Raw genomic sequence first — 27618 nt, forward strand, 5'->3', positions numbered from 1 at the left:
AACCCAGCATCCCCGCAACAGAGCGCACAATGTCTAAGCTGATACCAGTGTTCGCGCCAAACTGTAAAACTGGAAAGTGTTGCTGGACGGACCACACTTTTTAACCACATGATTTGTGTTTTTAGTTGTTTCTGAAGAAGCTAAAGGCTAGCCAAATTACTTTTTTAAACAAGTTAAAATTGTCAGTAGTACATAGATTATAATCTATGTCCTACTGACAATTTTAACTTTGTCACGTTTCAGTTTATGAGCCTGATTGATGAGAAATACGCTCATAATTATGAGCGTATTTCTCATCAAAGGTTCAATCCCCGGCCCAGGATAGATGTGAGGAAAGTGTTATTCAGTGTGACACTACCAAATATTGTAGGATTTCTTTCTGTACTAACACTGGACAATAAAAGTCGTGACAAAGTAGCAAAGAACGACCGACTGCCTGAACGGCTGTTAAGTTGATAAGTTGTGTTAGGACATATTAAAAAAAAACTTGCATCAGTTCACGAAATGTTATAACTGACTCTTCCCCTTTCTGGTGATACATTTGATAACTCTCTAGCAACGCCAAATACATCAGCCTCTTTCATAACACTACCTGACCTACTCGTCACTAGTGGAAGAGGGCTGCAGAATTTTACCAAACGTGAAGATTAACATTTTAATGTATCTGAAAGGCAGTATATTTATAAATACGTTTCTTGGCTACCTGACAAGTGGAGGTAGGCTGTTATTGTTAAGCTGCCTGGTACGTGTAGGTAGGCTGTCATTGCTCAGCTGCCTGGTAGGTGGAGGTAGGCTGTTATTGTTCGGCTGCCTGGTAGGTGGAGGTAGGCTGTTATTGTTCAGCTGCCTGGCAGGTGGAGGTAGGCTGTCATTGTTCGGGCTGCCTGGTAGGTGGAGTGTGAGCTGTTACGGTTCAACTGCCTGGTAGGTGGAGGTAGGCTGTTATTGTCGGGCTGCCTGGTAGGCAGGAGGTAGGCTGTCATTGTTCAGCTGCCTGGTAGGAGGAGTAGGCTGTTGTTCAGCTGCCTGGTAGGTGAGGTAGGCTGTTATTGTTCGGCTGCTCTGGTAGGGTGGAGGTAGGCAGTCATTGTTCAGCTGCCTGGTAGGTGGAGGTAGGCAGTTATTGTTCGGCTGCCTGGTAGGTGGAGGCAGGTGGCTGCTCAGCTGCCTGGTAGGTGGAGTGTAGGCTGTTGGCTGTTCAACTGCCTGGTAGGTGGGAGATAGGGGCTGTTGGCTGTTCGGCTGTGCCTGGTAGGTGGGAGGTAGGCTGTCATTGTTCAGCTGCCTGCAGGTGGAGTGTAGGCTGTCATTGTTCAGCTGTCTGGCAGGTGGAGGCGTAGGCAGTCATTGTTCAGCTGCCTTGGTAGGGGTGGAGGTATTGTTATTGTTCGGTTGCCTGGTAGGTGGAGGTAGGCTGGTATTGTTCAGCTGCCTGTAGAGGAGGTAGGGCAGTCATTGTTCAGCTGCTGTAGGTGGAGGTAGCAAATGTTGTTCAGCTGCCTGGTAGGTGGAGGCAATATTGTTCAACTGCCTGGTAGGGAGATAGGCTATTGTTCAGTTGCCTGGTAGGTGGAGTGCAGGCTGTTATTGTTCAGCTGCCTGGTGGTGGAGGTAGGCAGTCATTGTTCAGCTGCTGCCTGGTAGGTGGAGGTAGGCTGTTATTGTTCAACTGCCTGGCAGGTGGAGATAGGGGCTGTTATTGTTCGCTGCCTGTAGGTGGAGGTAGGCAGTCATTGTTCAGCTGCCTGGTAGGTGGAGTGAGGGCTGTCATTGTTCAGCTGCCTGGTAGGTGGAGGTAGGCTGTCATTGTTCAGCTGCCTGGCAGGTGGAGTGGTGCGGGTCAGGCTGTTCAGCTGCCTGGTAGGTGGAGGTAGCTGTTATTGTTCAGCTGCCTGGTAGGTGGAGGTAGGCTGTTATTGGGTTCAACTGCCTGGTAGGTGGAGGTAGGCTGCCTGGGCTGTTCAGCTGCCCTGGTAGGGGTGGAGGCAGGCTGCCACAGGCGCTGCCTGGTAGGGTGGAGGTAGGCTGTCATTGTTCAGCTGCCTGGTAGGTGGAGGTAGGCTGTTATTGTTCGAAGGCCTGGTAGATGGAGGTAGGCTATTGTTCAACTGCTCTGGTAGGTGGAGGGCTGGTTATTGTTCAGCTGCCTGGTAGTGGAGGCAGGCTGTTATTGTTCAGCTGCCTGGTAGGTGGAGGTAGGCTGTTATTGTTCAACTGCCTGGTAGTGGGTGGAGTGTAGGCAGTCATTGTTCAGCTGCCTGGTAGGTGGAGGTAGGGCAATGGTTGTTCAGCTGCCTGGTAGGTGGAGGTAGGCAGTCATTGTTCAGCTGCCTGGTAGGTGGAGGCAGGCTGTTGTTCAACTGCCTAGTGGTGGAGTGCGTAGGGCAGCCTGCTGTTCAGCTGCCTGGTAGGTGGAGGTAGGCTGTTATTGTTCAGCTGCCTGGTAGGTGGAGAGTGTAGGCTGTTATTGTTCAACTGCCTGGTAGGTGGAGGCAGGCTGTTATTGTTCAACTGCCTGGTAGGTGGAGCAGTAGGCAATGGGCTGTTCAGCTGCCTGCAGGTGGAGGTAGGCTGTTATTGTTCAGCTGCCTGGCAGGTGGAGGCAGGCTGTTGTTGTTCAACTGCTGGTGGTGGAGGCAGGCAGTCATTGTTCAGCTGCCTGGCAGGTGGAGGTAGGCTGTTATTGTTCAGCTGCCTGGCAGGTGGAGGCAGGCTGTTATTGTTCAACTGCCTGCAGGTGGAGGTAGGCTGTTACACTGAACTGCCTGGTAGGGTGTGGAGGTAGGGGCAGTCATTGTTCAGTTGCCTGGTAGGTGGAGTGTGGGCTGTTGGTTGTTCAGTTGCCTGGTAGGTGGAGGTAGGCTGTTATTGTTCAGCTGCCTGGTAGGTGGAGGCAGGGCAGCTGGGCTGTTCGGCTGCCTGGTAGGTGGAGGTAGGGGCTGTCAGGCTGTTCAGCTGCCTGGTAGGTGGAGGTAGGCTGTTATTGTTCAGCTGCCTTGGTAGGTGGAGGTAGGCAGTCATTGTTCGGCTGCCTGGTAGGTGGAGTGTAGGCTGTCATTGTTCAGCTGCCTGGTAGGTGGAGTGTAGGCTGTTATTGTTCAGCTGCCTGGGTAGGTGGGAGGCAGGCAGTCTGGCTGTTCAGCTGCCTGTTAGGGTGGAGGTAGGCTGTCATTGTTCAGCTGCCTGGCAGGTGGAGTGTAGGCTGTCATTGTTGCTGAGCTGCCTGGTAGATGGAGGTAGCTGTCATTGTTGAGCTGCCTGGTAGGTGGAGGTAGGCTGTAAATTGTTCAGCTGCCTGGTAGGTGGGAGTGCAGGCTGTCATTGTTGAGCTGCTTGGTAGGTGGAGTGTGTGGCAGTCATTGGGTTCAGCTGCCTGGTAGTAGGAGGTAGGCAGTCATTGTTCAGCTGCCTGGTAGGTGGAGGTAGGCTGTTATTGTTCAGCTGCCTGGTGGGTGGAGTGTAGGCTGTCGGCTGTTCAGCTGCCTGGCAGGTGGAGGCAGGCTGTCAGCTGTTCCAGCTGCCTGGTAGGAGGAGGTAGGCAGTCATTGTTCAGCTGCCTGGTAGGTGGAGGCAGGCAGTCATTGTTCAGCTGCCTGTAGTGGGAGGCAGGCAGTCATTGTTCAGCTGCCTGGTAGGTGGAGTGCAGGCTGTCATTGTTCAGCTGCCTGGTAGAGGAGGCGTAGGCAGTCATTGTTCAGCTGCCTGTAGGTGGAGGAAGGTCATTGTTCAGCTGCCTGGTAGGAGAGTGTAGGCTGGTCATTGTTGAGCTGCCTGGTAGGTGGAGGTAGGCTGTCATTGTTCAGCTGCCTGGTAGATGGATAGGCTGTCATTAAGCAGAGCTGCTCTGGTAGGTGGAGGTAGGCTGTCATTGTTCAGCTGCCTGGTAGGAGGAGTGCGCAGGCTGCTCATTGTTGAGCTGCCTGGTAGGTGGAGTGTAGGCTGGCTGTTCAGCTGCCTGGTAGGTGGAGGTAGGCAGTCACTGTTCAGCTGCTTGGTAGATGGAGGTAGGCTGTCATTGTTGAGCTGCCTGGTAGGTGAAGGTAGGCTGTCAGCTGTTCAGCTGCCTGGTAGTGGAGGTAGGCAGTCATTGTTCAGTTGCCTGGTAGGTGTGGAGGTAGGCTGGTATTGTTCAGCTGCTCTGGTAGGTGGAGGTAGGCAGTCATTGTTCAGCTGCCTGGTAGGGGAGGCAGAGGTAGGCAGTCATTGTTCCAGTTGCCTGGTAGGTGGAGGTAGGCTGGTATTGTTCAGCTGCCTGGTAGGTGGAGGTAGGCAGCTGTTCAGCTGCTCAGTAGGTGGAGTGTAGGCTGGTTAATTGTTCAGCTGCCTGGTAGGTGGAGGTAGGCTGGTATTGTTCAGCTGCCTGGTAGGAGGAGGTAGGCTGTCATTGTTCAGCTGCCTGGTAGGAGGAGGTAGGCTGTCATTGTTCAGCTGCCTGGTAGGAGGAGGTAGGCTGTCATTGTTCAGCTGCCTGGTAGGAGGAGGTAGGCTGTCATTGTTCAGCTGCCTGGTAGGTGGAGGTAGGCTGGTATTGTTCAGCTGCCTGGTAGGAGGAGGTAGGCTGTCACTGTTCCTACTTATTAAAAAGAAATGTGGGAGTGAAGGCCATGGTGAGGCAGCCACAACACCTGAGCCACTCACCCTTAGGTCACAGTGGTTCCCAAGCTGGGTGGCGCCCTCCTCCCAGGGATGGGGGAGGGGGCGTGAGGCCATGTGAAAAAAATCATATATAACCGCAATTATTTTCTTTTTTCCTTAGTTAGAAATTTTAAATATATTCAGTGAAATTGTGTAACAATCAATGTTTTCTTAGTGTATTTCAATCTTCCCCATATGCACGATACAGAAAAAATAATTATAAATTGGTTGATCTTGAAAGTAATATAATTGCGAGTACATGATGGTAAATCGATTAAAAGTTTCTAAATTTTATTAAAAAAAATGGGGGTGACAGGCGTCAGGATTTGGTAAAAAAAATGGGGGGGGGGAGGGAAGTGCCATATGAAATAATTTGGAAACCACTGAAATAGGAAATATTTTTAAGGTTCAAAGTTGGCCTGATATTGACTTCTGTGTGTGTGTGTGTGTGTGTGTTTGTACTCGAAACCTCCTTAGTGTGTTCAGTCCACAAGTCGATGTTACGTCAACTATGAACACGCTGTATACTGAGCCTTCGGTACACAAGGGGGCAGCGTTGTCGGCACTGCACTTGACCACCTTCATTTTCCCAACTGTTAAGTTTATTACCCATTCACAGATGAGTGAACTAGTGGGATCAGGAGTAAACTAGCGATCCTTTGGGCAGGAAGCGATCACTGTATCCATTATGCCCTCTCTGTACTTACACCTGTAAGGTGTGCCGTGAGCATCTGAACTCATGTTAGCTTAGCATCTCATTTTTACGACAAAAAATGTCTTATGAATTTTACAGAGCACTGAGGACACCTACATGATAACTCGCACGCTAATTAAATGAAAAAAATATGCGAGAATTAAAAGACGGTACGACAATCTTAACTTCTTAAGTCTTCTTTGACAAGTAACAACCTTCTCTCTCTCACATAACCTTTGACCAAAATGAGTTTTGAAACTATTTTATTTGTATCACCTAACATTCGTCCTCCAGCTAATTTCATCTAAAGATTAACCACCCTAGCACTAACAAAGCCTAACCTTTACCTGCCAAACAAAACTGGTCACATTTTCCGCAGGAGAAATACCGCTGTTATAGACGAATTAGTCCTGCAGTCAACCACCTCCCAGCCCAGTATACACAGGCAAATTTCCTATGGTCATTTAATTTCATTCTCGTTAGAAAAACGAACATATCTGTAAAGATCCCTACACCCTGTACCACAGGGAATAAATTTTATAGAACCACAAGTGAACTCAAGAGGTGACAACCCCGTAAACGTGAAGGAGGGAGGGGCACTGACTCAACCTACGAGGGCTTCACAAGAGTCTACACTATTAGTGTGGAGGCAGCCGGGCTAGTTATTTAACTGTCACTTGTTAAGCTATTAGTTCACGGCTCCTTAGCATTGGTGAGGTACTAACCCAGGGGACACAGTAGCCGTGGATGGCGGAAGTGGCGGCGTAGGTGGTGAGATACGGCTGACGGTCCAAGCAACAGGTGACCCGCCATGTCACGGCGCGGTGGAAGAAAGGTTGAGCGAAGACATCGGTGAGGGGCGCCGCTCCCAGGGCCTCGCACTCCCCTGCACCCACCGTCGACACCAGCCGAGACACCGCCCGAGGTGCTCCCGCCCACAGTAAGAGACGCCGCAATTTCCGCAGGCCAAAGGACGCCACCAGGGCGTTGCGACTAAGAAGTAGCAGTGGAGCGGGGCTACGAGGAATGTTGGTGTCCACGTCATTCTCAGTCCTGGCGCGCCGGAATGGATGGTAAGTGTGGAATGTTCCCCCTAGCTGCTGCAGGAGGCTCTGAACGGCCGCAGGCAGCCCCAGCGCTGCCGCAGCCGTGGGTCGCCATGGTGCCGGGGCCCGGGGCAACAAGGAGTTGGGACGCGGCGCTGGGGCCACCACAGTCATGGTGACAAGGGGACAGCGCTACACGTGCAACTGTGTGTTTTATCCTTGTTAACACGTGTCTTAGGTCACTAACAAGATTTAAGCATTTTTTTATTAGTATACCAACTGTTGCTAAATTAAATAGGAGAATCACTACTGTTGGCACTGTAACACATCAACAAACTTTGCAACACCTTTTAACACTCAACTATCACAACAAAGCCGAGCACAAGTGCACCCGCGTGTACGGACAACTCAGGTGAAGAGTTGTTCTGGCACGGATTGACGTCTGCTATATCACCTGCTTGTCCTCCGATGCCGGAACATGTCGTACGTTTTCATTATCTTACCCCATTAAATTTTACCTAATTAGATGAATCTGTTTATTAAAATTATATTTAAACATATCTTAAAAGTTAGTTGTTAGAAAACACAAGGGAAATATAGTTGTTAATATGAATATTCCTACGCCCGGCAGCTCGGAGTATTTGGCGCATGTGGAGTTTGTTTTGACGGTAGCCAACTATAAGTTTGTGTTGTGACGGCGGCTGCGCTTATACCTAAAAATTTACAGAATTGTGTAGTTTATTTCCACCTCATTCATGTTTGTGTAAGTATTTTAGATATAGTGTTAATTTCAGAAAACACCAACTACAGAAAATTAAAACATATAAAGTGCCATTACTGTGAGTGTCTTGGTAACTTTAAATACATTGGTTGTCGCTTCTTGACACCCACCAGACTAAACATTCTTAATGAATACTGTTCATTGAATTAGTTTAGGAAATATTTTACTGTTGATATTTTTTTGTATTTAAGAAAAGAGAGCCAAGCTAAAAATTAATATTATTAGTAGTAGTAGGAGATAGCAAAGTTGCAGTGGGACAATACTGTACAGCAGATTTGATGGTTAGAAGGAGGGTACGGGAATTTTATTCACGACTGCAAGCAGTGTGTGGTGATTAATGACACGAAATTGGCATGCGTACCGTTCAATGACAAGCGTATCACCAGGGCAGTGTACTGGGACCGTTGCCGTTTGTTTCATAAATGATATGCCAGAAGCTATTCACGCCTGCATATAAATGTTTGCAGACAATGACAAGTTATTCAGGGAAATTAAGAACGAAATAGAGTGTGAAGAGCTACAAAAAGACCTCTGTCGGCTTCAGGAGTGGTTGGAGGAATGGCTGCTAAGATTTTAATGCCACGAAGTGTAAGAGGATGCTCCCAGGTCGTACCAACAGTAGGGAAGCATAACACATGTCCCAACGGGACGAAGAAACAGCATTAACAGAGATCGAACCTGGGAGTATGTTGACAATGAACTGAAGTTCTCGGGCAATTGTGAGAAGATGAACCAATTAACTAAGCTTATAAGACGTCTTATAAGAAGGTTGTTCGGATATTTCTTTGGTACTCCCCGTTTGGAGTACTGTCACCCCGCCTGGTCCTAAGATATGCTAGAGACTGTCAATTGATTGAAAAAGGAGGCCACCAGACTGGTGCTGGGACTATGGCACCTCAGCTACACAGACAGATCAGAACGCCTGCAATTGCCAAGCTTATACTACAGTAGGGCAAGGGGGACTTAATTGAAATTTATTATCATCTTCGAGGGCACTACTCAGTTGAGTGTCCATACCTGGAGCTGGCACCTGCCCGCCCCACTAGGGGTCACAGCTCAAGGTTGAAGAAGCCACAAGTTCAGAAAATCGTCAACTCAAACTTTTTCGGAGTGAAAATTGTAAACTCACGGAAAAATCCGCCAGTGTTGTGACAGCACTGAATGTGAGCTTTTTCAAACCCAGACTTGACCAACATTGGGGCAGGTTGATACATTCAGGAGCCAGTGCATGCTCAGTAATTGCCAACATTGCATAACAGACATGTGACCGACCGCCCAAGCAGCAAATGAGCTGATCAGTGGCGAAGATCATAAAAGTAAAAGTGATAGTTCCAAAACTACCCAGTAACGTTTAGACAAGGAAGAGGGGAGGGAGAAGGATTTGTCAGATCACCACAGGTCTTTACTTGCCGTGACTCTGGCTATTAGGAGGGCAGGGGTGGATCCAGGGTGGGGGACGGGGAGGGGGTCCGAACGCCCTTTTATCATCAGAAATTCTTATACTTTTCCTTTAATGGAGTATTGTACTCAGGTGTTTTAACAGTAAAAAGTAATTACTATTGACCTCAAAATTTCTCCTAATATCAGGCGCACATGGCTTCAAAAAAGGCCTCAAAATGACCCCTCCCTCCCACCCCCCCGAAAACCAAGCTGGTGTAGTGGATACCTCCCCTACAAACGCTGTTTGTCGCTGAGTAGCCGACCCCGCGAATTCCCCAGTGTATGCCTCGTGGTCTAGGTCAACCAGCGCCGCCTTACATGACGGAGGTCAACTATTAAGCCACGCCTACCTCCGCTACAATAGACCTGACCTCATGGTGACCGCTCTTTCTACCTACACCAACCAGCAAGCAACACCTCCTCCTCCGCCTGCCTGGCGGTCCTCGCTCCCGCCGGCGAGCATGGCGACCCACAAGCTTGTCCTCCTCTGATCACCCTCACCAACCAGCTCTCTCTACTCAACGCTTATAACCATGCTGCCTTCCCAGCACCAAGCTGCATTGTACATCCAATACAATATGTATACAGAGAGCACATTGTGAGTTTCCTTTCTCCATCCCATCCTGAGTAGGAACCAAACAACCTGTACCCCACACTGGCACTATGCTCGCCATGTGCCCCCCCACCCACAATTTCTTGGACCCCCTGGAGGGGTAGTATACTGTACAGTATAGTACAGCACTAGCGAGGTCATCCTAAAACTGTATCTTGCTCTTATGAGACCACACCTGGATTACGCAGTTCAGTTCTGGTCACCGTACATGTATTACAGAATGAATATAGAATCCTTGGAAAGAATTCAGAGGAGAATGACAAGACTTATCCCGGGCATTAGGAACCTTGAGTACAGAGACAGGTTAAAGCGTCTTAATTTGCACTCCCTCGAGAGACGTAGAGCGAGGGGGCGACCTGATAGAGGTGTATAAGTGGAAGGCAGGGCTAAACAAAGGGGACATTACAAAGGTACTCAAACTATCCAACCAGGAGCGAACTCGTAACAATGGTTTTAAATTAGACAAATTTAGATTTAGGCGTTAAATAGGTAAACACTGGTTTGGAAACAGAGTAGTGGATGAATGGAACAAGTTACCAAATATCATCATTAACTCGAATACGCTGAATAGCTTCAAACATAGGTTGGATGCTTATATGAGCAATAGGGGTTGGGTGTAAACGGGACTGCCCAGTATGGGCCAATAGGCCCGCTGCAGTTTCCTCCATTCTTATGTTCTTATGTACTATAAAGAATGTACAGGTAGCAAAAAAGGATCTTCACCTCTGGTCTGATGTCTTTCAAAATGATCTTTGTGACTGAGATTGTGTTCATTTGGTAGAGTTGGTCTTTCTGATTTTGTGAAGCTTTGTGTTAATTATTGAGATTTCAGTCTCTTTTTCACGTCCTCTTTCAGGCAATGTAGTCTATGTCACCCAAGGCCTTACAGCATTTATTACCCCCTGTACACAATCAACTAGTACCTCCTCCCCACCTTCACCAACTAACTCCATAAACTGTACAGTAGTTCCATACTGGTCTGTCAACACTTTTATTGTTACTCATATATTTATCATGCTTACCTGTACTGTACATTAAAGGTCACTTTTGGATTACTCCTAAACCTATCTATTCACTTTATCACATGGCCTACAAGAATTTTTAAAAGAACAAAAAGCCTCTTCTTTTTCAGAGCTTGTCCACAACATATCAATGAAAAAAATAGTCCACACAATATCTTTCCTCCCTAAATCCCCTCAGCTCCCTACCAATGAGGAACTCTGGTAACTTCTTTAAATAAAATATATAAACTACATTACAGTACACTTCACCACCTATGCTATAAAATATTGTTCTACAATAAGCCTTGGATTTGCCTAATTTCCTTTTCCTTTGTATGATGGAATGATCTCAACTACAATATGATGGGTTAGGTTTCTGAAAAACCCATCATAGGTCAAAATATCATAAATTGGGATTATAATGACTGGTATCATCGAGAAAAAATCGTTCACTAATAATATACAGTACCTAAAACACAATTAAAAACACTCATCACATCACATTGCAAATAAGGAGGTGGTCTTAATACATCATTATTTTTGAAGCAGAATATCGTAGGTAGGAAGATCGTAAATCGGGGGATACCCGTACTTCCAATTTTGGGGCTTTTTATCTACTCTACCATCTATTCATACAAAAAATCTACCAGGTATTTACAGTCTTGGTAATCTTGCTATGTGTTTTATGTACTGTACACCTGTTGTTCCAAGTCTAGTCTTGTAATTGTTTTCTTTGGTAAAACAGTATGTAATTTCTTCATTTTACTCTATCAACTGACTCATACTTCAGGCTACTTATGTTAATAGTGTTCATAAATCTGCAGAGGTATGAAGAGACATATCATAAGAGTCATATGATTTATTAACTCTTAAAAGAGTAAGTGTCTTTGGAAAATACACACAGCATTTCACTCTGTGAATCAGTTGCTGATCTCTTGCATACTTGATCATCTTTAAGATCTATAAAACTAAAGTTCATGCCAGTGAACCACAATGGTAGCCATCTTTGTTCCTTTCTGAAAAGTAAACAAGGGGGCCAAAAACACAAATTCAAAGTTCCCATAAAGTAAACCTTATCCATCACTTGCCACTGGTAACATTGCAAAACTAAATACAGTACAGTAATACCTCGCTTTACGCGGTCAATTGAACCCACGGAGGCCCGCGTAAAGTGAACAACAGAACATATGGGATTAATTGAAATAGAGACCGGGCCGACCCCCAAACTCCACTTTTTCAGACACAATACGTACGTTGTAGTAAAAATAACTTCTTAATTTTATGATGGTATGCACACACAATTAATAATTAAGAGAAATATCAATAATATTAGGTTTTTTAACACTTACATTTGTAGAAAAGATGGCTGGGCACACGGGGATGGGGGGGTTGGTTCCGAGGCAGAGGGCAGATTATTGGCCCTCACCTGTATCACTTGTATCACTATCCACCACAGAGGCTTGCAGGGCCTCTTTGTCAAACCCCTCAAAGTCCATATCCTCACTATCACTGACTTGGGCAGGCTGTGGTGGGTGGCGGGTGAAGAACTCGGGAATGTTTTGATGACTGGGCGACCTTGTGCGCACCCTGCCCGCGCCGCTTCCCGCGTATATGAGTAGATGCACCGCGTAAAGTGAACATTCCGGTTCTGGCGGGGTACCGCGTAAATGTAAAAACGTGTAAAAAAAAACCGCGTAAAGCGGGATATTACTGTACTAATAATATTTTCTTATTGTTAGATTTTGTGATTTTAATGTGTCTGCCCCTTGGGATCAATTTACAGCTGGTGACAGATTCCAGTAAGGCATTGGGGTACAAAAACCAAGGTGCAAAGTTTCTAAATACAGTACAGTACAGGTATGAAATAATAAAAATAATCAATTAAGTTTTTGTTGCGATGCAGGTGAATGTATTTCATACCAAGTATGTTTCTCAGTTTCTGCAGTGTAATATTTTGAGGTTCACACAACACTGTGCTATGAATTGAAGCCAGTTTTTAAAAATTGGTTTTAATTACAAGATACAGAGATCCATCATGTCATTTCATAAATGAGAACTTCCTATAAACGTATTGTGTATGAATACAGTACATGTACTGTACTCAAAAGTTTCCCATACACAAAATAAAAGAAATACAGTACATTGCTATTTATAATCATAACATATAACTTTACAGTAATTCATCTGAATAAGGATATCAATGCATGGGATTTATGGTACAGTATTAACATACTGTATTGAAAAAAAAAGAAGAAAATAAGTACTAAATGCTTCTGTAAAAAATCAGACTATAAAATGGTCCTATTGTGTGGCAGCCTCAAAGACTACAGCTGACAACTTATTGTCCACTTTTGATGTGGCAATTGCTATGTGATTCCACAAGTGACCTCACAGCTTGTCCTAAGGGATCAACCTAATTTGTGTGGATTACACATGCTTAGTTGCACATAAAAATCCTTATAAATGGGGTCCCCAGGTTACGAACGGGTTCTGTTCCTGAAGACGTTGTAAGTCAGAATTGTACATAAGTCAGAACACATGCTGCATTATGCATACCGTATTTACAAAACAATGCTTCAAATCACACTATATCATAGCCCAAGTCTTTATATACATCTAAAATGACTTAATTGAAGAGAATAGAAGAAATAGAATGACAAAATACAGTACAAAATAAGTCATCAGGTAAATAAAATATTGTACATTTGAAGTTTAACCCCGTTCATATCAGCGTTCGTTCGTAAGTCGGGGACCTCCTGTACTGTACTAATTTGTCCCTCAAAATTATGTGTGAATAATGCATTCAGACCCCTAAATTAAAAGAATTTAATAGCTGTAATGATTATAAACACTGCTAAATATATATTTTCAAACAATCCTTTTTGGGTGGCACAACATAATAGCTTGGATTTTTAAATAATTTCTCTTTACCACTTATGGACCATGAAAAACGATTATTCAAGCTTGCCTCAACCTTATGATGTATCAAGTTTGAATAATTATGTTAAAAATATATACTGGTATAGTCATAGATGCCTTAATATAAGGACTGGAAACACTCAGTCTCAGGGTATGAAACTTAGGTCCAATGCGTAAAATGCATCATCATGAAATCAGTTTCCTCTCAGGCATGCACACACACAAACATACTCCTCCACACACAGATTCACATACAAACACACCTACTTCTCCACACAATCACCCATACCTTGCTCTATAGATGCCTTAATGGTATGTCCTGCCCACAGAGGTACAAGGTGATTGTGTACCAGTTGGCCAGGAGACTATGCCTCTGGCAGGTGGTGCTCTGTTCTGCTGTTCATCATCCCTCAGTTCATGGTAAGTAATTCTCACACGAATGGTAACTAACAAGGTGAGATGACAAAGTATCAAACATACTAGATGTCAGTAGTTTGTTTTGGTATTGTGTCAAATGTTTATGCATAGCAGCTATTCTCTAAATGACATTTCCTTATATTATCTATTATTTAGCTATTGTTAGTCATATAAAGGATGTTTGGATTATTTAACAGTTTTATTTAATGTATAAAAGTAATGTATTTTGTAAAACACATTTCATTATAATTTACATATTTTTCAACTATTTTCAGTCATTTAAGAGACACATTAAGTCATCCACAAGAATTTTTTTTTATTTTCCTTTAATTGGTTAGTTAAAAGTTAATTAATAAGAGGTTAGAAACTTAAAAAAAAAAAACAAAGTGCAATTGAATTAACAAATCAAACTGTGAAACCGTCAATGGACCCAAGTATGGGCAATGTCAGTCCTTATATTAAGGCCTCTATGGGTACAGTATATACTTTCCTGAATGCATAATGCATATGCATGTTTGATTTGGAGGAAACTTTTGTCTACCCAATTCAGTAATCACAAATATTATCCTTACAGGTGAACAGCATAGTATACAGTAATAATGGAGAATTTTTCAATTTTAAACTTGTCACCAGCACAGATGGTTGACATATTACCTGTACTGTACATGAATATTCCTTGTACACATGCGCATTATTGTACAAATGAGGCTGTTGACTGCAACTTTTGTACTACAGAGAAACAAGTGTAAAAAAAAATTAGTTAAGGGTCATAAGGGTTTACAGGTTTTAATGGGCAGTATTTATCTATTAAACAATGTTTTTGTTGGAAAATTTATTTCATAATTTGTACAAGATATAATTTACTTTCTTTCATAATAAGTTACACAATTAGGCAATTCATTACTTGCCTCGAATTTACAAATCTCAAAACTTATTGTTACCTACTTACACAGTACAATACAGTATAGGCATTTCAAATTTTGCTGCATAACTATTTACACATTTATGTAACTACTTATGGTTGCCTATTGTCATTACACCCCATAATCAAATTATATATTATTTTTTAAGGTTCGTTAAGTATCACTGGCCTAGAACCTTGTTTTCTCTGATTTTAATTAATTTTTTCTATTAACAGCTGGCAAATCCTAACACAAGCAAGTTCACATCTTTCCTGCTATCACAGTTCTACTGTATATGAAATCTGATAGCAATAATTTTTACAGTAGTGAATTAAGGTATATATACAAATTGTATAAAAAAGACCGAAAACTTGAAATACAATATCAACAAAATGTACAAATTAATTTGAGGGCATACAGTACAGGTATTCATTAATACAAGGGTCAGTGACACACCAGTCCATAATTGTGGCTATAATACTGTACTGTATGTCTAAGTTATAGTTTGTTTGTAATTCACATCTCTCTCCCCCTAAATGGAAGAACAAATTTACTGCTTGCTCCCTTGTAAAAACTCATCATCTTGATGGTCGAGTGTATCCCATTGTTTAGTCATCAGTGATGGGAATAAGAGTCTTAAGTTTAAGTCTGTTGGGTAATTTTGATAGAACCATTTCTGAGTGCTGCTTGAAGCTGCTCCTGAGTGAGCAGTGATACACGTCCATCTGGTAATTGTAACCCCATCTGTTCTCCCTGAGTTGTTCTCACCAGTACCAATCGACCCTGCTGTTGAACAACTGTTTGTTGCTGTTGAACCACTGGTTGTTGCTGTTGAACCACTGGTTGTTGCTGTTGAACAACTGTTTGTTGCTGTTGAACCACTGGTTGTTGCTGTTGAACCACTGTCTGTTGCTGTTGAACCATTGGTTGTTGCTGTTGAACCACTGTTTGTTGCTGTTGAACCACTGGTTGTTGCTGTTGAACCACTGGTTGTTGCTGTTGAACCACTGTCTGTTGCTGTTGAACTACTGTCTGTTGTTGCTGAGTAACAATTTGTTGTTGTTGTTGCTGTTGCACTTGTTGCTGTTGATGTTGCACTTGATGTTGCTGTTGCACTTGCTGCTGTTGTACTATCTGTTGTTGAACTACTTGTTGCTGCTGAACAATTTGTTGCTGCTGATGCTGCACAATTTGTTGTGGTTGTGCTATCTGTTGTTGTGCTACTTGCTGTTGTTTCTGTTGCACCAACTGCTGTTGTACAAGCTGTTGAGTCAGTTGTTGATGTGGTTGTCCAGTTATTTGTTGCTGCACTGCTGGTTGCTGTTGACTTACTATTTGTTGTTGTCCGATTGGCTTTTGTTGTCCACTTAAATGTTGTGGTTGACTATGTTGTATAGCTGTAGCTCCTTGCAGTGTGTGGTGAACTGTTCCCAAATTAGTTTTTTGGTGCTGATGTAACACTTGGCCACCTCCTTGTACATAAATCAATCCTTGATGTCCTGTTGTTGGTTGTCCTTGACTTGCAACCACCTGCTGCACCATTTGTACCACCTGACGTCCTGCACCAGACTGCACAATTTGGACAAGCTTCTGGGAGGTGCCAGTTGGATGATTTCCACTTACAGGCTGTAATCTCACAATTTGCTGCTGCTGCTGCTGTTGTTGTTGTTGAATTACAGGTGCCTGAGCCACTCGAACTACTTGTGAAGTGCCTTGTTGGACTGACTGATTCAAAACCACGGGTTTATATGCTGTAGTACCTTGCTGCACCACTGTCTGGGTAGAATGGGGAGGTATGGTTGCCTGGTTACCTGCTGCCACTACACGTTGCTGTACAACATATTGCTGCTGACCTTGGGTAGTTTGATAGCTTGGAGACTGAGATGCTACAGTGTTAACTTTTTGTACAACACCAGTTGACTGACTTGTGTTTACACTGTTATTTATAGACTGTTGGGATGCAATTGTATTTGTTGTAGAAATTGGGACACATCTAGTTCCTTGAGGAGATGTTACTAATTGATTGTATACTCGCTGTTGAGTACCCACCCTTGAATAAATGGCTTGCTGTCCACTGACCACAACTTGTGTACCTACATTTGCATCCTTGATAATCGTACCAGGAGGATGAGCCTGGGTAACTGGAATCACTTGCCTTACTCCGATCTGCTGAGCAGATGATTGCTGTTGACCTACAGCTGCTACACCAGCCACCCCTTGTGAGATGACTTGACTTTGCTGCTGAATGACTTGGGGTTGTTGCACAGCTTGAGGCTGAACATTTTCTTGAAGCAAGGGAGTAGTACTGCATGATACAACCTGAACTTTAGCTGCTGCATTGGCTGTTATATGGGTTTGATTTTTTTGTCCTACTTGGCCAGGCTGTACTACTCCTGGTGTGAGAGACAAGGTATATCCACCTCTGCCATTGGGCAAGGCCACTATTTTGCTTCCAGTTCGCTGCATCAATTGAGCTAAAGATTCAGACTCCAGCTTTAATTGTACCTGTGGCTGTCCCCCAGGACCTGGAACTGCTATAGTTGTGGCTGTTACAGTTTGACCCAAAGGTTGACTGGGAGCTGCTGCTACAGCTGTTGGAGCTTGGGCTGTTATTACCTGTTGCTGTGAGCTAACATGATGTTGCATCACTGGAGTACCAGACTGCTGTGGCATGGCACCAATATTTGTCGAGGTGCCACTTGAGGACACAGAAATCCTGTTCACTACAGGTGTAACCTGTGGTCTAGGTGAAGCTATGATACTGGCAGATGGTTGTCTATTTACTGGTTGGTTTACATTTATTAAATTATGAGTTGATGATGAAGATGCATTTACTGATGGGGGCATTACTGATGATACTACTGATGGAGAGGCTGTAACTAGTCTAGTGGGAGCCACTGATGAATGACGATTAGCATCTTGATGAATCACAGCACCGGGAACTATGGAACTTCGTGGTCGAACTGGTGCATTAACAGTCATTGGCCTAGTAGGCTTTGTCATTCCTCTGTATGCCAAAGCCAAAGTATTTGGCTGGGATGAAACACTGTTCACCACTGAAGTTATTGGGGCAACCCGAGGCACACTGGGAGAGTTACTGGTGGCTAGGCCCTCAAGTCCTGTTGAAGGCTTAGTGGAAACCAGTGATGAGGTAGGTGTGGCTACAGTTGTGGGTGACTGACTAACACTGGAAGTAGGTTTTTCTGTGGCTTCACCATCAGGCAGACCAGGAATGTTGTGAGTTATCATATGAGCATTAGAATTAACAGTGTAAGTTTGTCCATGATGTTGAAGTTTAATCTGAGATACAGGCCCCTTCACACTGGGTCTCATATATTTCACTAATTGTAAGGCCTGTTCCCCAACAACTTTGAAATACACAGGAGATCCTTGGCTGTTGATAGCAGCCACAACAACAGTGGGCACACCAGGTTTCATATTAGAATTTTGGACGGTCTTCTTTGGGATCATTACACCAGTCCTTAGTGGTGTCTGAGGACCTTCCTTTTTGGCATTAGTTACCAGCTGACTAGCAAGATTTCTAACAGAGGATATGTCAACCTTACCTTTCTCAGTTCGAGGGTCTTTAACAACACTTCCTGAATGAACTTGACCATCATTATCAATATAACCCATGACATGTCCAGTGTGAGATAAAAGATAACGCCTCACACCAGAGGGCTGCGAGCTCAAACTTTCCTCTTCAGCTTCCTGTTCTTCTCTTTTCTTTTCTTCTTCCTCTCTTTTCCTCCTTTTCCTTACCCTTTCCTGCTCAGCTTCTTCAGATGCTTGGATTGCAAGCTTTTCAAAATCTAGGCCATCATAGTTTATCATCTTTTTAACTTTTCGTACACGTCCCCGAGAAGTGACCGTATAAGATTCAGAACTTTCCTCTGATGCCACTATGGTAGTTTCCACAGGGGGGGCAACAGATTCCATTAACTGAGATGCTGCGTGCCGCTTTACACGCCTCTTCCTCAGTTTGCGTTTTGTGTTTCCATCTTCTGTAAAGAGGAATGTAGAATCATTAGCATTATGACGAATTTGAACACAATAATTTATAAGATCATTATTGACCTATCCATAGCTCTCCTTCCCCCAACAATCAGAAGTATGCATAATTGCATATCTTGACTCATGTGCCCAAACCATTTCAGCCTACCATTACTGAAAACCTTGCCAATACTCTTAATACTTAGTTGCTCCCCCTAGCTCTAAACAAGATTTCTTATTTTTCAGTGTCACATATCATGTCCACCTTACCATATCCCTTTCAGCTCGCTCAAGTACTATGTCATCCTCTTTAACTACTTATGTTTCAAGGGCATACACCATCATACTTAACACCAGTTGCATACATCTTTCCTTTTACAGAAAAAGGTCTCCCTGCTGTCAATTGAGGCAACAGCTCCCTAAACTTCCTCCACTCACTTCAAAGTCTTGCAGCTGCGCTAGCTCCAGAACCACTTCCAGTACTGACCATGTCACCTAGGTAGCAGAACTCATCAACAGTCCAAGGATAAATCACCAATGTTAAGTTCTTCTAGCCTTGTGTATACAGTGCACTTTCATCAACATCCTGCAGTCTGCCATTTACCTCACACAAAAAAATGTAAAACAACATAACTGTCTGTCTCACCTCAGAGATATCATCTCTAAAAACTATCTCTGAAATCTCACTATGGAGAAGATACTTTGTTATTGTCAGCGGTCATACAGGGCAAAGGGTGAGGAAAACAGGTATGGCCACCCCATGAGAACCAGTTGGAGATTGAAACAAGATGGTAGCCCATAAAAGTGGCATAATATACTAACCTCTTGCAGGAGGTAACCCTTGTTTCTAATTTCACTCTCTGAGAAGGATGGTTATGATGGAGGAATGGGGAATTCCAAAATAAGTTCCAGCTCCCAAACAGGATACTGCATGACAGCCACCTGGTAAAGGGCATCAAGCTACAAAAGACAGTGGTGTAGACACAAACTTACCATCAAGGGACTCTTCACTGGAAGATGATGATGATGATGACTCCTGGGCTGGTGGTGGGGGAGGCTCAGGCTCTGGCTCAGGATCACTCATCCATGCCTCTTCTGCTGGGTCAACATAGTCTGGATCTCTGTATAACACACATATCAATATTACTGACTAATGACATTATTAATCTGTTTGCAGTATGTTCCATAATCATCTATGGTTATCAATCAGCATATACATGGATCATGCGCACCTAGTGATTTATTTGCACGCAGGAACACATTTACTAACCTTTTCTCGTAATCATTCCATTCATGTCTTAGCTTTGTGCGTAACCTCTTGGTGGCAGACAGAAGTTTGGATTCCCATGGGCTTAATTCACTCAACAAATTACAAAGTGCATAATGCAGCTTTACTTCGCATGATGGACGTTTCTTTCCTTCCTCCTGTTTAAAAAGATTTCATGAGATTCACATAAGAAAAATATATTTATTTGTTTAATACAAAATCTTCATCTGCAATTAAAGCTTTGTAGTGTTAGCAGAAACTTCTCCATAGTTAATTTATAATGCATCATCACATAAAATATATTTATCCTAAAACTAACAAGGTCACAGAATATAGTACATACCTAGGTCAATTACTGTCATACAAATACAAATTAAAATTAACTGCTTATTATTCATATTTTTTTCTTCTTAATCTGTTTACTTGATCTTTTTAGTTTAAATGGTATAGATGTGGCATATTAAGGCACCCAACCCCTTCACTGTGGCTGGTACATATCTGGTCTCTCCACATCTTGAAGGTTCACTGTGGCTGGCATATACAGTACAATACAGTATAGGGTTTCTGCCTTCAACAATTTGTGAGGCAAATATTAGTTATGATAGGGTTATGCAGCAATCCTCAAGTTTTGCCATACAATATGGAATAATATTCCATGTAAATGAGTCAATGCGCTTCATCAAGTCAAAGGTTAGATTATCAGCGGTTGGGCAAGACAGTGCTAATTGCAAGATATTCTTGATGGATATAGAACAGATGATATGAGTAATTTAATGATGAAAATTGGCCACACTGTGAAGACGGGAAAATAAATGAAGGAAATAAGAAGAGTGATATGGAGGACACTAGTGAAAGTGACAATCTTCCATGTGTGTGGTGACCAAGGAAACGAATACGCATTAATGTGGGCAGGTGGGACTGGGTTTTTATATGGTTCATTTCAATCCAGTTTGCTCTTGATTCACCACAATCTGGTATAACTGATGCTTGCACTGTGACTAAGAATTCGAAAGAACTAGATTTCTTTTATAATTTATTAAGAGACTTAAAGGGTGATATAGAGCGATGGAGACTAATGGCTTCTATGAATATGCACATGGAACAATGCCTGCTATTCAACCTTTTAGCAGACTAGCCAGGGGGACTGAGACAACCAGGGATGAGGTGAACACACAATCAAAAAAATATCTTTATGGAGGGAACGAATGATTTTCAAATTGAACAATGTGACTCCAGTTTATGGTCACACGGATGAAAAAAGTAAAACTTGGTTAAATTGCTAACTTCTATGAAACCTTATTCAATTAATAATTATTTTAGAGCAACAAACACCTTGCATATTGTTCTAAAAATAAAACGACTTCTAAATGAGGAAATAAGCCACATGCAGAATATTCTACACCTAGAAATGTTATCGGATAATGTTACTCTATCATCTTGGGCTGGGTGTCTTTTTTTTCTGCATGCGTCTTCTTTGTCGTTCAAGCATGAGACTGGGATATGGCTCCTTTACTTTTGCTACCATCTTGAAGCCTTTTATCTACAAAAATATGAGTGAATGCCAGTAAAACGCTATCAGCGAGAAATTTGGCTCGGATGTTTGTCAATATACCATCTTACTATACAGTGACCCCTCGTTTAACGAACACCTCGGTTAACGTAATTCCGATTAACGAACTGCCTTCCACAAGGATCTTCAATTCGGTTAACGAAAAAAATTTCGTTTAACGAAGTTCTTACGAACCGACCTCAACATGTTTTCGCTTGCACTGACCGGGCAACCAGCTTTAGTATCAGTCCGCCAATACATTAATCGGTTCTAGGGCTTAAATTCCTTACTATTTTAGTAAATATCAAGAAGTTTATACTATTCAATAATTTTAAAAGATTAATATTCAATTTTTTAGTCATTTTAACAATAATTGAACAAAATTGAAGGTAAAGTGACTAGTTTAATGCGCGGCACCCAGCCTCTTAACACAGCAAACAGGCGTCAGTCTCTCTCTGTTTTCACTGGAGGTAACATCTTGCTTGAGACTCTCTTCAACTAAACGCTTTTTTTCTGTGTTTCCAAGCAAATTATTGGTCATTTTGAAAATTATTTTACATATTGACAATATATAGTGCAGTGCAGTGTTATTTTAAAGAAAATATTCTTTATTTACAGCTAGTTTAACTTTGAAAAATACGTGTTGCCATTGTTTGAATCCAGCATGGGGCCTAAGAGATCAAGAAAAGCAATTTCAATCCAAATAAAGCAGGAAATAATAAAAAAACACGAACAAGGCATTAAATCAAATGCGCTATGCAAAGAATATGGCATGTCGGCATCAACTGTGTCGACAATTCTTGCACAAAAAGACAAATTTAAGGAAGTGAACGTGAGAGACAAATCTACAAGAGTGTTTAAAAGTAGATCCCTAATCGTAGAAACTGAGAGGTTACTTATCATCTGGATTAGGGAAAAACAGATGAAAGGTGATTCAGTTTCTGGTGATTTCATTTGTGAAAGAGCCAGGGAGATTTATGAACATTTAAAGGCAGATCAACCTGGTTCTTCAGGAACAGAATTTGAAGATTTTCGGGCTAGCAAAGGCTGGTTCGAAAAATTTAAGAAAAGAAGTGACATTTTAAGTGTTGTTAGGCATGGTGAAGCTGCTAGTGCTGATAAAGAAGGGGCAGCAAAGTTTTCAGTTGAATTTAAAAAACTGATGGAAGAAGAAAATTATCTTCCACAGCAAGTGTTCAATGTGGACGAAACTGGGCTGTTCTGGAAAAAGATGCCCAAAAGAACATTCATCACCAAAGATGAAGCCTCTTTACCTGGGCATAAACCCATGAAAGACCGTCTCGCTCTATTGCTTGATGCCAATGCTTCAGGGGATTTCCGACTGAAGCCTATGCTTGTCTACCACTCTGAAAACCCCAGGGTGTTCAAGCAACAGAAAGTGGTAAGAACAAAGCTTGGAGTTTATTGGAAGTCCAACCGTAAGGCATGGGTGACAAGACAGTTCTTTAATGAATGGGCTGTTGATGTGTTTTGCCCCTCTGTCAAGAGCTAGCTAACCACCAATAAACTTCCTTTAAAGGCTCTTCTCCTCATGGATAATGCTCCTGGTCATGACCCTGATCTTGCCAGCAATTTGGAGTATCAATTTGACTTTGTGAAAGTGTTGTTTTTGCCTCCAAACACTACATCATTCATACAGCCAATGGACCAGAATGTAATCAGCAACTTCAAGAAGTTGTACATGAAGAAAATGTTTAGGTGTCATCAGGCAACTTCCACTGATCCTGAACTAACACTGAAACAGTTCTGGAAGACACAATTCAACGTCCTGGAGGCTGTAAAATTGATTGTGTCATCATGGCAAGAAGTCTCCAATAGAACCCTCAATTCTTCATGGAAAGCACTGTGGCCATCAGTAGTCCATGATTTTGAGGGATTTGAGGAAGAAACAGAGTTGGACCAGGAGATTGTGTCCATTGGTCAGTCATTGGGCCTTGAGGTGGAGGAGAAGGATGTGGAAGAGCTTGTGATGTCTCATGAGGAGGAACTTACTCCTGATGACTTGAAGCAACTGGATGAGATGTTACGGGTAGAGGCTGACAGTGGTGAGGAGGAAATTGAAAGTGATGACCATATGTCAGCTAAACAGTTGAAAGATGTGATTTACTACTGGGAGAAGTTCAGGAAACTGGCTTCAAAGCACCCAGAAGTGGAAAAAACTGAACTAACTTTGTGTCATGTTGAGGACTCAGTGGTCTCCTTCTTTAAACATAAGTTAATGGTGAGGAGGACAGGTGCCCCACAGACCACAATTGACACTTTCTTCAGTAAAAGGCAGAGGGAACAAGATGCTAGCCCTCAGCCTTCCACTTCAAGAAGGATGTTCATGGTGGAGAATCTGTCAGTCCAGAGGTTCCTGACATTTTCATGGAAGGTGACTCACCTTCCAAGAAGCAGTAAAATGCTTCTCCTCCACCTCCACTTCCTTCTCTTCTCCCTTCTCCTCCTCCACCTCCCACTTCAAATGCACATCATCATCATCATCATCCAGGAGCCTTCTACATACACACCTCAAATAAGTAAATTTTTCTGCCATTTTTGTTGAAGTTAGGAAATTTTCGGTGAGCTGGAACCAATTACCCAAAAACCCATTGAAACAATGGTTTCGGTTAAGGAACTTTTCGGTTAACTAACGACCTTCTGGAACAGATTGAGTTCGTTAATGGAGGGGTCACTGTAATAGTGTAATAGTGTCCAGCCCACTGGTGAAGAATGGTCAGTCACTGGCTCGGTTCCCGCCAAGTTGCCAGATACTGCTGTTTCAACGAATTATACTGAAAACAGTAACTTCACTTTTTGGGCCGATTATATTTCAATAGAAAATGTTGGCTATCTGGTAAAGAACTGCAGCCCCCCCACCCCTCCTCAAAAAAAAATTTAAATAAAAATTCCCATACATTCCCTTTCAAACATTTGTTTTACCAAACTGGACCTCATGCCAGGCCAACTCCACACCATGCCACGCATCTACGCAGCTTATTCACACACCTTAAACAATGACAATAAGAAATATGAGCCAAGAATGTTGTCATGTACAGAAGAGGTAAAAGAAGTGTTAACTTGGATGTGTTAAGGTATTTTGAAAAGGAGAAACATACCTTTGACTTCTTAGGACTTCCATTTTCCTCATCTCCACCAGATCCCTCAGGTAGATCTCCAAATTTTTGTATTAATGCCCGCAACTGTTCAACAGACGTTACCACCAGTTCAAAATTTTCTACTCGAGGTAGATAAGGAGAGGAATCATGTATGGGTGGAAGTTCCTTAGGAGGTGAAGGGGACTTGTGATTGGACTCATCCTCACTGTGCTCTGATTCTTCCTCTTTTATTTCCAATTCCTCCTTTTTCACTCCCGAGCCATTGCATGATAAAGATTCTTGATTTTCACTTGTCTTAACACTATCATCTTCACTGTTATCAAGTTTTTCTGTCTTGACATTTTCTTCACCAGCTTCTAGTGCCTCTTTAACAGTTTTTTCTTCTGTTTCATTTTTAATATTACTAACAATTGGAACACCACAAACTTTAACACCATCTTTATCATCACTGTTTCCTAAAGTTTCATCTTTGAGTCTCCCATTCATTAGAGATTCACTAATCAGATCACTCACCTTCCTATCACTATCTGCTTTTAGTTCCTTCTTTTCTTCAGGTTCACACTCTCCATTCTCTACTATACAGGTGTCTCTCTCACTACTAAGTCTATCAGCACCATTATCTGTTTGTTCTTCTAAATTTTCTCTACCAATTTCATCTAATTTTGATCTTTTGTTTGACACTGGAATGTCATCTGCACTGAGTGCCAACCTTTGCTGAAAAAGGAAAGAAAATTATTCTAAATAAGTAAAAATATATAGTATGAGTATTTTACATGAACTGGAAAATATATGGAGAGAGGAACCTGTCTAGGGAGGATAGATGGTAGTTTACAGGGGAATTTTTCGGCTGATACATATTATCAGACATCAATAACATGCTTGAGAGCATTATGTTGGGTAAAAATAATGCAAAGGATAATAAGGAGAAATGAGGAGGATGAGGAGGAAAAAGAATTGTTTGGCAGAGAGTGAATCTGGGCTTGCTTGGGTGATATGAACATGTTCAGTGACTGCAGTGAAAGAATGGTGGAATGTATAATTCAGAAGCAGATGATAGGAGGGAGAGGGGAAGACCAAGAAAATGTAAGGGTAGGGTGCAGGATGCCCTAAAAGTGAGGGTGATGGACAACCAGGTAGCAGTAGTGTGTGCAGGGACATAGCTATGGGGGGGTGTCACACCCTCCAACAACAAAAAATTTAAAGTGCAGTTCAAATTCTGGAAAAACTGCCAACCAGTTGGAGATCCTGTATTTAATTAATGCTAGACAATGAAAAACAATATGATAATGCCATGATACGGCAAGAGACCGAGTAGGAATAGCTATTGTTAGATATCACAAGAATCCTCTGCCACCTTGGTCTTGCATTTCGTGGTGATAATTAGAAAGATTGCAATTTATATCAAAATGCTAAGTTGGTATCATGACATTCACCAATTCTAAAAAGTTGGTTTGATGACAGACAGATACAATCATACTTTAATACACATTGTAGTCCTCTTGAACAAAATAAGTTTATTGAATTGCCTAGAAAATCAGTAAGAAAGGAGATTATATCACAAGTAAATAAAGCACCTATTTGTTCTGTCATGGCTGACACTACTCATCAAGACAGATTAACCTGCACAGTTTGTTTTGTTTCTGAAAGTGGTGGCCCATGTGAACGTTTGCTAGAAACAAAATAACTTTTGGATAAGACAGGTGACAGTCATGCAGTCTCAGTATTATCTTCTGTTGAAAAAAGAAAATGGTTTGGATAGCGATCTGATTGCATTTCAGTTGTATGATTTTGCAAACACAAAGCGTGGTAAAAATAAAGGAGCATGCACAAAACTGTCAGAAAGGCTAGGTAGAGATGTATCATATATCCCTTTCCATGGGCATCTTGCAAATACTGTTGTCAAACACAGTAGTAAGGCATTATCTGCAGTCACTTTTATGTTCAAAATTGTTCAGTCATTGTATGTCTTTTTTTTCTGGAAGCATGAAGAGGTATAATATACTTTCAAATCAATGGCAAATGTTGGAAATGCAAACCAGTTGCAAAGTTTATTAAGAACTTGATGGATGGCAAGGGTAGATTCAATTAATGCTGTATGGATAGTTTATGATTTTATCACAGAAGCACTTCACAAGATTAATACATCTGGAGTAGATAAGAAAACAAAAGCAGAAGTAGATGGTCTCTTAAAAAATTATTTACGTTTAATTTTCTTTGGACATTAATTTTCAAGACAAATGCCATGTTTAAGACAAAACTGTAAGTTAAAAAGATGAAAGAAGACAAATTTAACACATTGGATGCATTAACAGTTGTGAGGGGAACAATTATCACCATAGATAAGTCCTCTCAGAATGATGAAGAGCTAAATACGTAGTATGATTGAAGCGGCAGTACATGTGGCTGATAAATACAAAATTGATGACAAAGCAGAGAAAGCAAAGGTTTACAGGGTTCGATATGCTAGCAGGTATAAAGATAATCAGTCATATACAGCAGCCATCATTGACTGTGAACAATTTTACAGGAAAGAAATGAAAGTAGTATTAAATATATTGGCTACTGAATATGCTGACAACTACAAATCTTGCATGAAGAACATAAAACCACCGATGACTTTGTTTCCTCTACTGAAAGTGCCCTACATTGAAGAGGTTCATCTATTTTGTGAACTGTACCAAGAATGTCGTCGACCCCATAAAAATGCTCTACTGGCAGAATTAGAAGCACAGTATTCATTAACTGTTTGTTGCCGAAAGAAGCAGACAAATAAGATCACTTAAAAGATGTGGCTGATTTAGCTCATCAACAGCGACATGTATTTCTACTGACAAAAACTGCCTTTGGCACTTACAGCACCAATATCTGTAGCCAAAAATGAGATGAACGCTTGGATTCACCCATGCTACTATTTTGTGAGACTGACATAAGTGATCAGCTTAATTTAGATAAAAAAATTTCACAAATGTGCTAAGAATTGAATTCATTTACATTAAATCAATGCTAGAAGTAAATACAGTATAATGAAGAAAACCAGAGCAAAATACCTGTTACAGTGTTAAAATTATACTTCTGGACAGCTAATGTTTGATCATTTCATGTCATAATCGCTTTATATAAAGTACCGGTATGTTCATTTCCCAATACATTTTTTTCACTTCAGTTGAGTAATTTATCAAACATTCGTGGTAAAAAGCGAACAAGTACGTTGTTAGAACTGTATAAACTTTCTTATTTTACAC

The 27618-nt window shown here is 42.1% G+C and overlaps 2 protein-coding genes across 2 annotated transcripts in view; both read right to left on the reverse strand.

Moving 5' to 3' along the window:
• The window catches only part of LOC121869144, a 96370-nt gene extending 89576 nt beyond the window's left edge, over window positions 1-6794 (reverse strand). The window contains exon 1 of the mRNA XM_042370334.1: window positions 6055-6794. Within this exon, the coding sequence (XP_042226268.1) occupies window positions 6055-6549 (495 nt within the window). The 5' untranslated portion in view covers window positions 6550-6794. The remainder of the gene's footprint in view (window positions 1-6054) is intronic.
• A 7569-nt stretch (window positions 6795-14363) lies between these two features.
• Window positions 14364-27618, reverse strand: part of LOC121869153 — a 68358-nt gene continuing 55103 nt past the window's right edge. Inside the window, exons 14-17 of the mRNA XM_042370344.1 lie at window positions 24377-25090; window positions 19712-19866; window positions 19435-19562; window positions 14364-18452 (exon numbers count right to left, since the gene is read on the reverse strand). Coding sequence (XP_042226278.1) covers window positions 15091-18452; window positions 19435-19562; window positions 19712-19866; window positions 24377-25090 — 4359 coding nt within the window. The 3' untranslated portion in view covers window positions 14364-15090. The remainder of the gene's footprint in view (window positions 18453-19434; window positions 19563-19711; window positions 19867-24376; window positions 25091-27618) is intronic.

Source organism: Homarus americanus, unplaced genomic scaffold, assembly GCF_018991925.1.
Source record: "Homarus americanus isolate GMGI-L3 unplaced genomic scaffold, GMGI_Hamer_2.0 scaffold32583, whole genome shotgun sequence".
NCBI classification, from domain to species: domain Eukaryota; kingdom Metazoa; phylum Arthropoda; class Malacostraca; order Decapoda; family Nephropidae; genus Homarus; species Homarus americanus.